Below are 17,268 nucleotides of genomic sequence, written 5' to 3' on the forward strand. Positions count from 1 at the left end.
TTAAACAGTCATTTTCTCACAATTCATAACTTGTAAACACACGAGCCACCACCTGTCACTATATCTGTGAAGGTAGATCCATATATATATATATATATATATATATATATATATATATATATATATATATATATATATATATATATATATATATATATATATATATATATATATATACATATACACACACACACAAACATATATTGTTGCGGTTTGGAAAAACCAGCACTCCTCCGAGGCAATGGCACCCGACATATAGCGATCCTAAGACAGTTATTTCATAAGTATCTGTGTAGTTAGCCCTTTCCATATGTCTAGTGGGTAAATGGGAAAGATGTGTTGCATAGGGCTTCCAGTTTGGTCTTCAATCCTCTATTCTTTCTTTTATTTCATCCCTTTACTTAATCTCAAACACAAAGCATGCATGCAGAAAAGTAATGATGCCGAGAGTGCGAGGAGACACAGAGAAGTTAATTTGCATATGCACACCATTTTCCGTTCAAATTGTGTGGGGAGGAATGTGTGGAGGCGGGGGGATCGTAGGGAGGAATGTGTGTGTGTGTGGGGGGGGGGGGGTGGGGCGACTGCATGCAAGCAGGCCTTTACCAAATAGCATTAGTTTTGATTTTTAAATGTTACTGCCTGGATATATATTGTTGTGGCTTCCCACCCGTCGGCATGCGGGCAACCGCTTCTAGCCAATGGCGGCCGCTCTCGCCCACCAAATGGACAAACCTAGTCGCAGGTTTCGGAACAACGCCGAACTCCAGCTACGGGTGTGTTTTTAAGCACACCACAGCCTTGTCAATACTCTACCCGCGCTACAGGGTCCGATCGCCGAATAGTCGATTTACCTAATTAATCGCGCGGGCAGACTACCGAGAGACTGTACCTCAACAGGGCCTGCTTGGAAATGAGCCGCTTAAGCAGCTCGCTCCGTTTTATGATAACCAAGCGGGGTATTATCGTGAAGCCCCGTTGGACTCGATTCTTTTATCGGTTATTAAAAAGCCAGTGAGTATTCCGAACTGAATTATGGCAGTTCAATGAGGGAGAGGACGCAACGAACGGGTGAACATTTAAACAAGGACATTTATTTCACACCCGTAAGCGGGTGTGCAACAGCTTGGTCATGCAGTCATGTATGCAACCAATGCACAAATGCAATCAATGCACGTATGCAATCATGCAGTCATGTATGCAACCAATGCACGTATGGGACAAAACAAGAGCAGAAAGAGAACTACAACCGTCTATTTATTATGTACACACATGCACTTAAGAGTTCTACTTAACGGACTTGGCGCCACATCATTCATGCAAAGAAAAACCCCAGAAAAGGCAAGGGGGCAGAACTGGACCTCGTGGGTCTTTATATGTCACGGAGCTGTGGAGACCGCAAAAGCTCCGAGAGACCGCGCTGGTTACCCGTCACCTTCGTGGCGACTCGCTAGGGCGCTCCTCGACGTCCCGTCCACACGGCAGCTGGCGTGACCGCGGCTCGGCCCAGGCCTCGTCGTGCGGTCCGGTCGATTGGGCCTAGTCGACAACGCCTCAGAGGAACGAACGGGCCTTTGCTCTTTCAGAGTTGATGCTCTCTTAAGAGCCCGCCCGTTCCTCAGCGTCGTTTGGATTGTCCTGGGGCCCGATCACCTCGGACCGTTATGCCGCTGGTTGGCGACTCCTCTCCGGCCTCTCTTCAGCGACCCACTGTTCGGCACGGCACGGCACGGCAGGCCGCGCTCCTAGCTCCAGTCTTCTCCGCTCTCTCCAGCTCCTCACCGACTGCAGACTCCAGACTGACCCAGCTCCCAACGCAACTCCACACAACTCCTCGTTTGGCGTCTCTGCGCACCCTTATATTGGATCCGTGAGGTGAGGTTTTGATCTGCAATCTCTCACCTCTGACCCCCCGCTGGCTCCGCCCCTTTTTATCTTTTGATCCGAATTGTCACGAAGCTCGGAGAGAGCGGACGTGGGTGAAATCATCGACCCTCGCTCCAACGAAGGAGTCCCCGCGTCTGGTGGCAGAGATGTTGTTCGTTCAGGACGCTGTTGCCGGTAACAAGATGGCGGCGTTCGTGAAGATGAAGGTGAGGCGATGTTTGTTGTAGCGTAGGTGGTGAGGGGATGTCGTGGTGGTCGTTGTGGTGAGGAGATGTCGTGGTTGGCATTGTGGAGATGGTTGATGAGAGCGATGTTGGTGCTGGAGGTGGTTGTTGTGAAGCAGTTGGTCCAAAATAAAGATAGCAAAAGAAAATGGCAAACTCAAGATTCACAGCCCTGCACACGAATAATTTCCCGTTAAACATCGGTGGGGAAATCTATCTGAACACAGATTTATCGACATAACTGATCTCTGGGATACCTTTATGGTGTCCTGTGAATTTCCACAACCGTAAGAATATCTTGAACACGGTGGTTAGAAGGAAAACGCTGCTGTTTGGACGTGTTTTATCGCCCCGGAAATGCCCTGGTATGCTGTCTTCCCATTCCATCCCTCCACTCACCTTCCCATTCCCTCTCCTCGCACGGTTTCCCCTTCTCACATGATTCCTGCCCCTCCCCTGTGCTACCCCCCCCATGCTGCCTCCCCCACCCCACCGTGCTGCCTCCCCCCGCCGCACTGCCTCCCACCCCTCACCACGCTGCCTTCACCCCCACCGCCTCGCTGCCTTCACCCCCCACCGCCTCGCTGCCTTCACCCCCCACCGCCTCGCTGCCTCCCCCTGCCGTGCTACCTCCCCCTTACTACATTGCCTCCCTCCCCCGCTGTGCAACCTTCCGCCCTGCCACGCTGCCTTCCCCCCGCCGCACTGCCTCCTCACCGCCATGCTTCCTCCCCACTGCCGTGCTGCCTCCCCCCCAGTCGCCACGCTGCCCCCTTCCTGCGTTGTCATGCTGCCTCCCCCCCCACGTCACCGTGCTGCCTCCCCCCCCTCCTCGTGCTGTCTTCCCTTCCCTTCTCTCACGCTATCCTCCTCCACCATACAACTCTCCAGAGGTCGAGGAGAAGATAGAGTGTCAAAGAATGTGTCAATTGGCCAAATGAAAGCATTGTTTATTTTTTTTTGCAGTTGGAACTGCTGCTCGGATCAATTCAGTTTTCATAAAGCAATGAATCGCCACATCATGGCAGGATAGCCGAGATGTATGCATGCTTGCTCTTAGCTGTCTCGCCTGGGTTCGTATCCCGACTCGGCTATAAACTGTCATCCTGGTGTTTCACAGGCAGGGGGATTCATCAGTGTGTGTGCCATCTCTCGGATGGACGTTCAGCTGGGCATCACATCTGCCGGAATCCCCCCTTCTCCTCTCCCTCCCTTCATTCCCCCCTCTTCTCACTCCCCACTCCCTCTCTCACCCCCTCATCCCACCCCTCTGCCTCTCTCCCACCCCTATTCCTCACTCTCCCACTACTCTCTCTCCCTCCCTTCCATCTCTCCTTCGCCTCCTTCCTCTCTCCCTCTTCCCTCCCCCCCTTATTATTCCCGTCAGCAAAGCGACGGGTTGTCTTTGTATGTATATGTATATATATATATATATATATATATATATATATATATATATTAAAAAAAAAATATATATAAATATATATATATATATATAAATATATATATATATATAAATATATATATATATATATATATATATGTATATATATATATATATATATATATATATATATATATATATCTTCTTCTTCTTCTTTCGGCTGCTCCCGTTCGGGGTCGCCACAGCGGATCATCCGTATGATCCGCATAGTGATTTGGCAGTATGTATGTATATATATATATATATATATATATATATATATATATATATATATATATATATATATATATATATATATATATATATATATATATATATATATATATATATATATACATACACACAGTAATCCCCGCTATATCGCGGTTCACCTATCGCGCCCCCGCTTCATCGCGGTTTTTCCCTTGGAACCTAACTATTTTTTTCTGCGGATTCCCCCGGTATATCGCGGTAATAATATATAAAATATAAATTATTTCAGCAATAATTTATAAGGCGTGGTGCTCGACCAGTCACACAATGCACGAGACAAAGTTTCGCTTGTGAACTTCGAATATTTTCTACGTTTTTTCTCCAAGCCCCACGATGCCGCCCAAACGCCCTGCACCTTCTAAGGCTTCTGGCAAGGAACCGAAGCGCCAGAGGAAGGTTTATATTCACTCGATATAAATCAAACCCAATCGTGTTTATACACCGCCCAGCGTTTAATAATCACTCGATATAAATCAAACCGAATCGTGTTTATACACCACCCAGCGTTTAATAATTATTAAACGAGTGATTATAATCACTCGATATAAATAAAACCCAATCGTGTTAATACACCACCCAGCGTTTAATATTCACTCGATATAAATAAAACCCAATCGTGTTTACACACCGCATTTAGAAAAAAATAGGCATTTTTAGGCATTTTTTGGGGAGGCGTCCATTCATCGCGGATTTTCACTTCTCGCGGGGGGGTTTGGAACGTAACCCCCGCGATAAACGGGGGATGACTGTATGTGTATATATATATATATATATATATATATATATATATATATATATATATATATATATATATATATATATATATATTTCGGCACGCCCCTTTTTTTGTTCCACCATCAGATTTTTGTGACTGCATGAAATGAAACAAGCTTTGACATATATAATAATGATATTATTGTCTTCCTTAAGAGGCCCCTCAAAATTCGTTTTGATGATTATGGTAGTTAAACAATTCATGTTTTCCATTTGCAAAATGGGAGGAATTATTGCACAAAAAAGACATAAAAATGTTTCCCATTTTTTAGAGGACCACTAAGATGAGTTTGACTCATAGAATCACGCTCCATTTGGGGAGAAAACAGTTGAGTTCATACCTGACTAATTTGCACTTTCCATGTGCCGTGGTTTCTTCACAAAACCATGACTTTCTGACCAGATAAAATGTACAAGATATGAATATGTAGTCGAAACTGATCCAGCCTTTTGGATCACTTTAAAGTAGGGTGCCCTGTAATTTTAATGCGCTCTATGGATCCTCCGGAACTCACGAGTGGTGCACGTTGTGTAGTCACTAAACTATGTGGTAATGTCATCGAAGTGGAAAACTTGAATGATTATCAATGGATAAAAATGATATAATATATTGTTTAAAATACATTCATGCTATCTGTCTTTTATGCTCCATGCTAAAATACATTCTTTTACCATATGTTGCCAGTGATGCCCGTCGAAGACGGGCACCTTTACTAGTATATATATATGTATGTATGTATATATATATATATATATATATATATATATATATGTATGTATGTATGTATATATATATATATGTATGTATGTATGTATATATGTATGTATGTATGTATATATGTATATATATATATATATATATATATATATGTATGTATATATATATATATATATATATATATATATATATATATTTATATTGTTACGGTTGTGGGGGTGGATGGAGGAATTTAATAGGAAAGTTAGGATTGAATGGAGTTGTTTGGTCCGTGGATGTGTAGGAGACATCTCAATGTAATTGAGTGGGGAAACTGTGAGCTTGAGTGTGACGTTTCACCACACGGGGGTTGGTGCAGTGTTAATTAGGTAGGGATCATGGATAACTTCCCCAGTATGTAATTGCTGCCCTGTGACTTTTCCCCATGTTTCTACAACCAAAACACGAAACCAAACAAGCAAACATGCTGAGCAGGCAGAAGCCCCGCCTCCAAGGGTGACGGCGGGTGAAGTTTCGCCCCCGAGGCTGGTGATTGATGGGCATGGTCAGAAGCTAGCCAAATGTGCCGAGCGGGTAGAGAATCCACCTTCCCCGGCTTCGGGCGAGCAAGCCAGCCCCGGAGGAGGAAACGGGGTTTCGGTGTGATGTCTGTCAGAGGCGAGAGATCGGGAGAGCGCACGCACGAGGTCAGAGTTCAAGTTTTTGATGTTCAAGTTTCATCAAAATGTGTGTGTAGTTTCTGAGAAGAGAGAAAATACCTATTTTAGGGGGCAATCCTCCGTAGAACCCCCGAGACAGCACTTTTTCTTTTGCCGTGAACAAACATTGGTACATCATGGGTTGATGAAGGCTGTGTTCAAGTTTCATCAAAATGTGTGTGTAGTTTTTGAGATGAGAGAAAATAATATTTTGGGTGACGAACCTCCCCCCACCCCCCATATCACCCTTAGACCCCGATTTTGTACTGTCATGAAGAAACTTTGGTACATGACGGGTGATGAAGGTTTTGGTCAAGTTTCATCGAAATTTGCATGCAGTCTCGGAGAAGAAAACAAATACATATTTTGGGGGCAAACCCCCCCCCCCCACACCCCATATCACCAAATAGACAAGACGCTGGCCTTTGGCTCTTGCTTGGGTCATGAGGAACGGACCTCGTGTTTGTCAAATAGTGGGTCGATGAGGATGATCGACGCACGAAGCAGCTGCACGGGGTCTCTGAGCCTTGGTGTTGAATACCGCTGACAAATTGCCCGATGTACGTTTGTCCCGCTGTGTGAAAGTGACTTGGCACCATTTTGAGCGCATCTGCGCATGCAAATAGAAGCCCCTCGATTCCAAATTCCACAAAGACCATCTCTGGGCCAAGCTAAGTGCCAGGATAAAGGAAGGGTTTTCTTTTGTTTCGTTTTCCCCTTGTCTGCATTTAAGTCAGTGTGTAGAGGCACCTCAATTAAGATTTTAGGATTAGTTTAACTCACATATTATTTTATTCCGATTATTGTCCCTTGTAAATATTTGTCTATTTTCATGAAATGTGTTCATTTTAAGTGGTTGTATCTGCGTATTTGTTGTGGGGTTCGAGTATAAACCCCCTTGTGCCATCCTGGTGCAGCGCTTAACTGTTTTCCCACGTGCACGCATTAATCTCTGAGAGTCTCTGCTGTCGGCCTCCAAGGGAGAAGTTTGACCATCCGGTGCTGGCGGTGTTAATCGCCCGTCATCACAATTTGGGGTCAGGGAGATTGGCCGCCAGTGCCGCGACAATATATATCTTCGTAAAAAGACCAATTTTTTTCAGATTTCAACCCGGATACCGATATAATTGGTCAGATGGTGAGCTCCGAACATCAAATATGACATAGAATGTGAAAAATAACTGGTAATTAAGACGTTACCATGATCGGTGAGATCGGAAAAGGAGTCACATGACTTCTCAAATGCGCTAATCATTCAATAACCGAAAATGGTACAAACACATCATATATACATCGATTTCAAGGTGATTTTCCTGCTCATCCATCTCTGAAGTGTGAGAAAAAGAGTTTGAAGAAAAAAAAAGGTTACCACCTTTGTTAACTTCACCAAATATACACCTCCAAATAAACACCCTCTAAATGTACATCCTTTTGTTTCAAACAAGCAATTTTGATCTGTTTTCCTCTGTAGTTGTTCAGAGAGTGCGTTCTGATTGTCTGACAATAAAATAGATTTTGAATATATTTTTTCACATGGTCAACTTTTTATGAGCTGCTCTGGAGTTGGAACACCAAACAATATACATCTCTGTAAAAAAATAAGAGACCACTCCAAAAAAAATTTAAATCAGCATCTCTACATGTATGGCAGCCATTCCATTCCAGTGTCTGTTGAATTCCAACACAGGCACACCTCATTGTACTTAGTGAGGTACTGATTAGGTGATCACCTGAACCGAATCTTATTTATCAAGGAAAAGTATAAAAACCACTGCTGTGGTCATCACTATCCTCTTGCAATAGGACCAACTGGATGGCAAAAACAGTGCTAGTAGTACCTCAAAAGTAATTGGAATCAAAAAAGTAACCATTGACCATGCCAAAAGAGTTGAAAAGAAAAGTTTTGAGTGAGGAAAAGAAGGGTTCAATTCTGGCTTTACTGGCAGAGGGATACAGTTAGCGTCATGTTGCTTCCATCCTTAAAATTTCAAAGATGGCGGTTCATAAGAACAAGGTCAAGCAGCAGATATTGGGGACAACAAAGCTACAGACTGGCAGAGGGCAAAAACGACTTTCCACTGGCCGGGATGACCGCCAACTCATTCGAATATCACTCAACAACCGTAGGATGACATCAAGTGACCAACAAAAAGAATGGCAAACGGCAGCGGGGGTGAAGTGTATGGTGAGGACGGTTCGAAACAGGCTCCTAGGGGCAGGGCTGAAGTCGTGCAAAGCTAGAAAAAAGCCCTTCATCAATGAGAAGCAAAGAAGACCAGGCTGAGGTTTGCAAAAGACCATAAGGATTGGACCATAGAGGACTGGAGTATGGTCATCTTCTCTGATGAGTCCAATTTTCAGCTTTGCCCAACACCTGGTTGTCTAATGGTTAGACGGAAACCTGGAGAGGCCGACAAGCCAGTGTCTCGCACCCACTGTGAAATTTGGTGGAGGATCGGTGATGATCTGGGGGTGCTTCAGCAAGGCTGGAATCGGGCAGATTTGTCTTTGTGAAGGACTCATGAATCAAGCTACGTACAAGGTTGTCCTGGAAGAACACTTGCTTCATTCTGCTCTGACAATGTTCCCCAACTCTGAGGATTGGTTTTTCCAGCAGGACAATGCTCCATTCCACACAGCCAGGTCAATCAAGGTGTGGATGGAGGACCATCAGATCAAGACCCTGTCATGGCCAGCCCAATCTCCAGACCTGAACCCCATGGAAAACCACTGGAATGTGATCAAGAGGAAGATGGATGGTCACAAGCCATCAAACAAAGCCGAGCTGCTTGAATTTTTGTGCCAGGAGTGGCATAAAGTCACCCAACAGCAATATGAAAGACTGGTGGAGAGCATGCCAGGACGCATGAAAGCTGTGATTGAAAATCAGGGTTATTCCACAAAATATTGTTTTCTGAACTCTTCCTACGTTAAAACATTAGTATTGTGTTGTTTAAAAATGAATATGATCTTGTTTTGTTTGTATTATTTGAGGTCTGAAAACACTGAATCTTTGTTGTTATTTTGACTAGTTGCCATTTTCTGCAAATAAATGCTCCAAATGACAATATTTTTATTCGGAATTTGGGAGAAATGTTGTCAGTAGTTTATTGAATAAAACAAAAATGTTCATTTTACTCAAACACAAACCTATAAATAGTAAAACCAGAAAAACTGAAAATTTTCCAGTGGTCTCTTAATTCTTTCCAGAGCTGTACATGTTCTGGCCTTTGATGGAAAAACATTCAAGATTCTTCTTCTTCTTCTCCTTTCGGCTGCTCCCGTTAGGGGTCGCTACAGCGGATCATCCGATCCGCATAGTGATTTGGCACATGTTTTACGCCGGATGCCCTTCCTGACGCAACCCTGGTCGCCTCTTACGACACAGGGATATGGTACACCTATTTTAACCGGGGTATACACCGGCCCAGTACACTGGTACTCATTTCGCCGACCTCGGAAGGATGACAGGCTGAGTCAACCCCCTGGTGAATTAATTCAGTGGCCCAACGGGGCTTGAACTCAGGACCTTTTGGATCCCAAGCCGCTGCCCTAACCACTGCACCAACACACCAGGCTAAAAACATTCAAGATTGTCTACCCCAAAACATACAATAATACGTTCAATTTTGTTGATATTTCTGTTCAGTATGTTGAGGCTTCACAAATAAAATGTTTGTCTCTAAATATGTGCTTAATTGGGGTAGTCCAATAGATAGACGTACGTTAGATTCCGGGCAATGCCAGGTCCCTTTGTGGGAGGAGAGAGGGAAAGCATCGAGGTGGGAGGGTGGAGGGGAATGGTTGGGGTGGAAGGAAGCAAGGAGGGGATGCCTCAACTATTATATGTCTGGAGCGAGGGGTTGGGTGGGGTTGGGTGGGGTTGGGTGGGGTGGGGTGGGGTGAGGAGGCAGAGGAAGGGGTAGGAGGAGGAAGGGACCCGGCGTTGCCTTGAATGTTGGACACCTTCGCCTGTCTCTCAATGGTGAAGAATTACTTTAATAAATTATGTTATCTGTATCTGGATTTTTCACCAAAATCGAATCAGTTTGTCCTTGTCACACACCTAACCTGTCCACCAAATTTCATCCTAATCCGTCAATAACTTTATGAGATATCCTGCTCACAGACAAACAAACAAACAAACAAACAAATTGGTGAAAACATAACCTCCATCCACCTTCAGTAACAGAGGTAATTAAAACTAATAATGTATTTAAAAATACAATATACTGGATCTGGAGGTGGCATTGATGGAAGATCAATCACAATGGGGAAAATAAAATGGGGGTGATGGCTCTCTGTGGTTCATTATATAATAATTATATATATAATTGTATGTCGTAATTGAGGAGGTGGGTAAATGCGAAGGCAAGGAAGGAGATCTCAGTCAATTAAACAACGTAGTCACGCATCTCCGAGATATATTCGCGAGTACACTTCGTTAAAGTTCGTGTCAGGAACCGAGTACAAGCCACGCGCGTTCGGCAGCAGCAGCTGCTTAAGATCGCTCACAGTTATATCAGTCATGTCGGATACTCGGACGTCAATCCAAAGAGCACCTGCATCATTCACAGGCTTGGAAACCACGGACAACGCCCAGCTGCCGCGCAGACACTGCCCATTCCACGTGCAGAGAGCGCCAATGTGCGAGTCGGGGCCGCCCACTCCGCGCGTAGGGACCGCCCACTCAGCGCGTAGGGACCGCCTACTCAGCGTGTAGGGACCGCCCACTCCGCGCGTAGGGACCGCCCACTCAGCGTGTAGGGACCGCCCACTCTGCGCGTAAGAACCGCCCACTCCGTGCGGAGAGACCGCCCACAATGCGCGTAGGGACCGCCCACTCCGCGCGTAGGGACCGCCCACTCTGCGCGTAAGAAACGCCCACTCCGTGCGGAGAGACCGCCCACTACGCGCGTAGGGACCGCCCACTCCGCGAGTAAGGACCGCCCACTCCGCGCGGAGAGACCGCCCACAATGCGCGTAAGGACCGCCCACTCCGCGAGTCGGGGCCGCCCATTCCGCGCGAAGGGACCGCCCACAATGCGCGTAAGGACCGCCCACTCCGCGCGGAGAGACCGCCCACAATGCGCGTAAGGACCGCCCACTCCGCGCGTAGGGACCGCCCACTCCGCGAGTCGGGGCCGCCCATTCCGCGCGAAGGGACCCGCCCTGATTGTTGTTGTTTATTTGCAGCGTGGCCAACCCGTGTTCTTTGTAGATTTTGCAATGAGCCTCGTACAGCCTTGAACTTCACCACAACATAAAACGTCGTGAAAATTAAGAGATTTAAACATATCGTTTGTTTATGGAGAATCTGCGTTTGTGAACAAGCAGACTTACTTTTTTTTCTGTTCGGGTCTTTAATAAAATACCGAGCGTACAGAAAATAATCAAACATTGTTTTCCTTTACCTTTATTATCTGTTATATTTTATATATATATATATATATATGTATATATATATATATATATATATATATATATATATATATATATATATATATATATATATATATATATATATATATATATATATATATATATATCTCCGAATGATTAGGAGTACCCGGCGCTCGTCGTGGTTCCTGTTTCTGGTATGTCCGAGCATTCATTACTCGGACACTCCGCGCGCTGTGACCGACAAGTCGAGGTTTGCGGGGCCTTGTTAACTCTAGGCCCGACTATCCGATCTAGCGTTGAAGATCTCGAGTTATTGTCTCTCTCTCTGGTTGTGTTGTGGAGACAATAAAGATACCCTCATTCCAAGAGGGCGGCGTGCGGGTTCCGAATCGGGTAAAACCAAAACTGGAGGAAAGATGATACCCGAGAGGCCCCAGCGGGGTGGGCCGGGACCTGCTGCTTTGGATCGGCCTGAGAGGTTGGAGGGAATGAGGCCCTGGCTGTCTCGGCATGGAAACAAGGTGAGCACTAATCGGCGTGTTGGGAGTGAGTGAGTGTGAGTGAGTGTGAGTGTGAGTGTGAGTGTGTGAGTGAGTGCAACGAACCACGACGGTAACGTTGGGGGTGATGTGTCGTGAAATGAAGTGGAGCAGGAGCAGGGGTGGGGCTAATGAAATGGAGGGGAGGATTGGGGGAAGGAGAGAACCAAGGCAACGAGTGGGGAGAGGGGTTAAAGATGGGGGAGGGGTGGGTGTCGGGGATGACTGACGATGAGAGGGAGGGGTGTAGGTGGTAGGGGAGGGGGTGTGGGTGGGGGTGTAGGTGGTAGGGGAGGGGGTGTGGGTGGGGGGTGGAGGTGGTAGGCGGGTGGGGGGTGGAGGTGGTAGGCGGGTGGGGGTGGAGGTGGTAGGCGGGTGGGGGTGGAGGTGGTAGGCGGGTGGGGGTGGAGGTGGTAGGCGGGTGGGGGGTGGAGGTGGTAGGCGGGTGGGGGGTGGAGGTGGTAGGCGGGTGGGGGGTGGAGGTGGTAGGCGGGTGGGGGTGGAGGTGGTAGGCGGGTGGGGGGTGGAGGTGGTAGGCGGGTGGGGGGTGGAGGTGGTAGGCGGGTGGGGGGTGGAGATGGTAGGCGGGTGCGGGGTGGAGGTGGTAGGCGGGTGGGGGGTGGAGGTGGTAGGCGGGTGGGTGGAGGTGGTAGGCGGGTGGGGGTGGAGGTGGTAGGCGGGTGGGGGGTGGAGGTGGTAGGCGGGTGGGGGTGGAGGTGGTAGGCGGGTGGGGGTGGAGGTGGTAGGCGGGTGGGGGGTGGAGGTGGTAGGCGGGTGCGGGGTGTAGGTGGTCGCCGGGTGGGGGGTGTAGGCGGGTGGGGGTGTTGGGGGGTGAATAAAGATGTGGGGGTCAGGGTGACTAAAGATAGGGAGGAGTGGGGGTCGGGAGAGGGATGACTAAAGAAAGGTAGAAGTGAGGGTTGGGGGAGGGGTGACTAAAGGGAGGAGTGGGGGTCGGGGGGGTGACTAAAGATAGGGAGGAGTGGGGGTCAGGAGAGGGGTGACTGAAGATAGGGAGGAGTGGGGGTCGGGAGAGGGGTGACTGAAGAAAGGTAGAAGTGAGGGTTGGGGAGGGGTGACTGAAGAAGGGGAGGAGTGGGGGTCGGGGGGGGTGACTGAAGAAGGAGAGGAGTGGGGGTTGGGGTGATTAAAGAAATTGCTTGGGAGTTCATAAGGCAAGGTGTTAATTATTCAATAGTTCTGTCTTAATGAGTGTTGGCATAAGTATATGTCAACCCTTTTACAGAAGATCTAGGTTAGGGTGAAGAACAAACTAATGAAAGGTAGTCAGCATGGGTTTACCAAAGGTAGTTCCTGTCCAACAAATCGTTGAGAATTCTATGAAGCAGTGTCTGATTGGGTGGATGAGGGAAAGGCAGTGCACATCGTATATCTAGACTTTAAGAAGGCATTTGATAAGGTACCACATCGGAGGTTGTTAGCTAAAGTGAGGGCTTGTGGAGTGGCTGGTCAGGTAGCTAATTTGATTGCAAACCGGCTTAGTGATAGGAAGCAAAGAGTGGCTATGAGTGGGATGATGTAAGTAGCTGGGTACCTCGGGGATCAGTACTCGGACCATTATTATTTCATTAATTGTAACAATGATTTGGATAGTGGGGTAAAGAGTAGGATTTCCAAATTTGCAGATGACACAAAGCTTGGAGGTAAGGTGGATAGCAGAGGGGGTGGTGATCAGATTCAGCAAAGTATTGATACTTGCAGAGATTGGGCAAAAGATTGGCGGATGTAATTTAACCTGAGCAAATGTAAGGTGTTGGGGATGGGAAAGAACAATGAAAATAGAGATTACAGGGTGCAAGGGGTAATTTTGGAGTGTGTCACACAGGAGAAGGATCTGAGGGGTGGTAATATATTTGGGCGTTTGTGGTGGTGGGGGGAGTAAACGGACAGGACAGTGCCGAGCAGCTACAGGTAAAGTAAATTGGGTACCTCGGGAATCAGTACTCGGACCATTATTATTTCATTAATTGTATCAATGATTTGGATAGTGGGGTAAAGAGTAGTATCATTTATACATCAAAAGAGGTGGTGTTAACATTGTACAGGAATTTAGTGAGTGCCACATCTAGAATATTGTGTGCAGTTTTGGTCATCACAATTCAGGAAGGACATAGATGCCAAAGAGAGGGTTCAATGCAGGGTACTCGATTGATTCCAGGCCTAGCAAGACTCAGCTATGAGGAGCAGCTGAAGGAGACAGGGCTTTATTCAATAGAAAGGAGGCGGTTACGAGGAGATAAGATGGAGATGTTTAAGATAATGAAAGGAAAAGATAAAATAGAAGAATGATTCAGCAGAGTATCAACTTTTATGTTGCCGGTGGATATCTTGGAACTCACCATTGGGGAAAGAAGAATTTTATCTCTCAAGGGACACTGGATAACATTGACCAGAGTCGCAGGGTGAGGCTGAATGGCAGAGCTGAGCTGTTCAGGGAGCTGAGGCATAAAACTGTACGTGCACTAAGGGTGGACAAGGAGGCCTATGTGTGAGGAATCTGTGGGGGTAGAGCATCACCTGTGGTCAGGTGATTCTCGTCCTGCTTACAGGGGAATTCATGCATTGCGTTCCTCCAAGCCCGTCCCTCGGTGCACAGAGGGTGGTAGGCTCTTGACAGAGGAGTCCGAAGTGAAGGCCCGCTGGGCCGGTTACTTTGAGCGGTTGTACTCGGCTGATCCACCAGCTGTCGAGTTGGACGTCAGAAGTGTTACAATCACTGTTGCTGACCTTCCAATCAACTGTGGTCCACCTTCGTTTGGGGAAACACAGGCTGTGGTAAACCGGTTGAAATGAGGAAAAGCTCCTGGGATTTGTGGCATCCATGCTGAACTTCTCAAGGCTGGTGGAAATGCTGCACTGATGTCGTTGCAAGCAGTTCTTTGCTCCACCTGGAACATGGGCATCATCCCAACTGACTGGAAGAGGGTCCTTGTTGTCCCTCTCTGGAAAGAGAAGGGTGATTGCCAGGACTGCAACAACTACTGAGGGGTGACACTGTTCTCAGTGCCGAGCAAGGTCTTTGCTCGGCTAATTCTCGATAGGGTTCGCCACCATCTGCTTGAGCAGCAGCGACCAGAGCAGTTGGGCTTTACACCAAAGAGGTCAACAATTGACTGTTTCTTTGCCCTTCGGGTCCTCACTGAACGCAGACGAGAGTTTCAGCAGGGGCTGCTTGCAGCCTATGTTGATCTCTGCAAAGCGTTCGATTCATTGAATCGGGATGCCCTCTGGAGGATTCTTGGTCTTTGTGGGGTGCCACCAAAACTGAATAGAATGCTGTGAGGTATGGTGATACCATCTCCGATGTATTTCCAGTTGTTACTGGAGTTCGTCAGGGGTGTGTACTGGCCCCCACACTTTTCAGCGCTTGTATGGACTGGATTCTGCAGAGGATGTCAGAGAGATCAAGTTGCAGTGCATCTTTTGGGAATGTCAAGATCTCTGACCTTAATTTTGCAGATTATGCAGTCGTCTTTGCAGAAACTCTGGATATCCTTTTGGGGCCCATCGAGGTGGTGAATGAGGAGTCGGAGTCGCTGGGATTACGGGTTTTCTGGGTCAAAACTAAGATCCAGGCTTTCATTGACATTTTGGATGCTGCTATTTTGTCTGTGTCTGTTTATGGTGAGGATGGTGAGGATGTTGAGGTCATGGAGAGATTCACTTTCCTTTGGAGTGATATCCATGGCTCCGCTGGCTGTGAGCCAGAGGTCAATTGACGTCTGGTTCAGGCCTGGGGAGTCATGGATTCACTGGATCATGGGGTGTGGTGCTGTTGGTACCTGTGCAGGAGAATGAAAGTCTGAAGTCCTCAGGTCCTTGATGCTTCCAGTCTTGCTGTACGGATGTGAGACTTGGACTCTGACCAGGGAGCTGAGACGGAGACCTAATTCCTTTGCTATCACGTCTCTTCGGAGAATCCTTGGCTTTCGCTGGTCGGACTTTGTGCCCAATGAACGGTTGCTGAGAGAGTCTCAAATGAGATTTGTTACCTGCATAGTCCGTGAGCGTCAGCTGCGGCTGTATGGACATGTGGCTCGGTTTCTTGACGCTGATCCTGCTCACCAGATTCTCTCAGCGAGGGAGTCTTGTGAGTGGAGTAGGCCAATGGTCCGTCCAAGTGCCTCGTGGTTGCAGAAGGTTGACCATCTCAAGGAGATGGGGATGGGCCAGGCATATGGCTGGACGGAGGCCCCTGGAGTACTGGCGGAAAGTGGACGCAGTAACGCACTGCTCCAGCTCATGCTTCCATACCTGAACTGGCCTGACAGCGATAGGACCTGGAGCCATAGCCTGAGAGTTAAGATGGCAGTAAGTCAGGGTGCAGGGCTCTTTTACTCAGAGAGTAGTTGGTGCACCGAATGGTCTCTCTGGAAAGGTAGTGGCAGCAGAAACCGGGGATAAGTTTAAATTGGAATTGGATAGTTTCCTGGAAGTATTGGATACAGGGGGTATAGGGATGTTGGCAGGACTTTTTGGTAGCTTGAGTATGGATGGGTGATTATGTGTATCTGTTCAGAGTGCTGTTTGGGGGGGGTCTCGTCAAGGGGTGTTGTGTGTTTGTCCTATTTTTGTTTGTTTTTAACCGAAGAACCATCTTCACCCGTACCCCCTCTCCTGGAAAGAAAAAAAAAAAAGAATCAAACAAAAATAACGCTGGAGTTTTTTTTGTTTGTTTCTTTTTGGTTTGGTGTTGATAAATTTGTCTGGTGTTGGCTTAATGGTTCAGGTGGTGGGCTTGAGATCCAAGGATCCTGAGTTCAAATCCCACTCTACTGTTGAATTAATACCAGGTGGGGTTGACTCTGCCTGGAATCCTTCCGAGTTCGGCAAAAATGAGTGCCAGCTTGCTGGTGTCCTGTGTAGGAGTGGCGACTCGTCCAGGATTGTGTCCAATAGCCAAGGAGTCTGCTTCGGCAGCACCAACGCTCTGCACAGAGTACGGTCCCAATGGATGTTGATAAGTTGGTCTGGTGTTAATGTGGCGCAGGCATGATGGGCCGATTGGCCTCCACCTGCGTCGAAACCCCGATTATTATCCTCTACCAGAATCATGTGTATAGTTCCATTATCTGTCACCCTTTATCCTTGTGCATTCTGTCTTTATCCCATTTGTGTTTCATCTTTAAATCAACCCTGTTGTACTTTCAGACAGAAAACACTCTTAGTCCATGAGCTACATGGCCAAATTCTGGAAATTGCTACCATGAGAGGGCACCATATTTTTTTAGTTTTTTTCTGTTACCTAAATGTATCTGTAACTCAAAACAGCATGATGGACATTTCTGGAGAGTAGCTTAGTTTCTGT

At 47.1% G+C, this 17,268-nt stretch overlaps 2 protein-coding genes across 7 annotated transcripts in view; one reads left to right on the top strand and one right to left on the bottom strand.

Moving 5' to 3' along the window:
* The window catches only part of DUSP3 (dual specificity phosphatase 3), a 34,402-nt gene extending 23,861 nt beyond the window's left edge, over positions 1-10,541 (bottom strand). Inside the window, exon 1 of one of the 2 annotated variants that reach the window (XM_085852054.1) lies at positions 10,409-10,541. In XM_085852054.1, coding sequence (XP_085708180.1) covers positions 10,409-10,527 — 119 coding nt within the window. In that variant the 5' untranslated portion in view covers positions 10,528-10,541. The remainder of the gene's footprint in view (positions 1-10,408) is intronic. The other variant, XM_085852056.1, reaches the window with a different exon arrangement.
* The window catches only part of LOC147014255 (SWI/SNF complex subunit SMARCC2-like), a 134,321-nt gene that overhangs the window by 41,040 nt on the left and 76,013 nt on the right, over positions 1-17,268 (top strand). For 4 of the 5 annotated variants that reach the window (XR_015050697.1, XM_085852061.1, XM_085852063.1 and 1 more), the window contains exon 1: positions 11,536-11,921. The exons of the other annotated variant lie outside the window; for it this stretch is intronic. Coding sequence is in view for 3 of the 4 variants with exons in the window: in XM_085852061.1 (XP_085708187.1) it covers positions 11,817-11,921 (105 nt within the window). In the remaining variant the exon portion in view is untranslated. Of the gene's footprint in view, positions 1-11,535; positions 11,922-17,268 lie in introns of those variants that run through there. 5 annotated transcript variants of the gene reach the window in all.

The sequence above is a fragment of the Eptatretus burgeri genome, chromosome 13 (assembly GCF_056783735.1).
Source record: "Eptatretus burgeri isolate ZD-2024b chromosome 13, Ebu_testis_v1, whole genome shotgun sequence".
In the NCBI taxonomy this organism is placed as follows: Eukaryota; Metazoa; Chordata; class Myxini; order Myxiniformes; family Myxinidae; genus Eptatretus; species Eptatretus burgeri.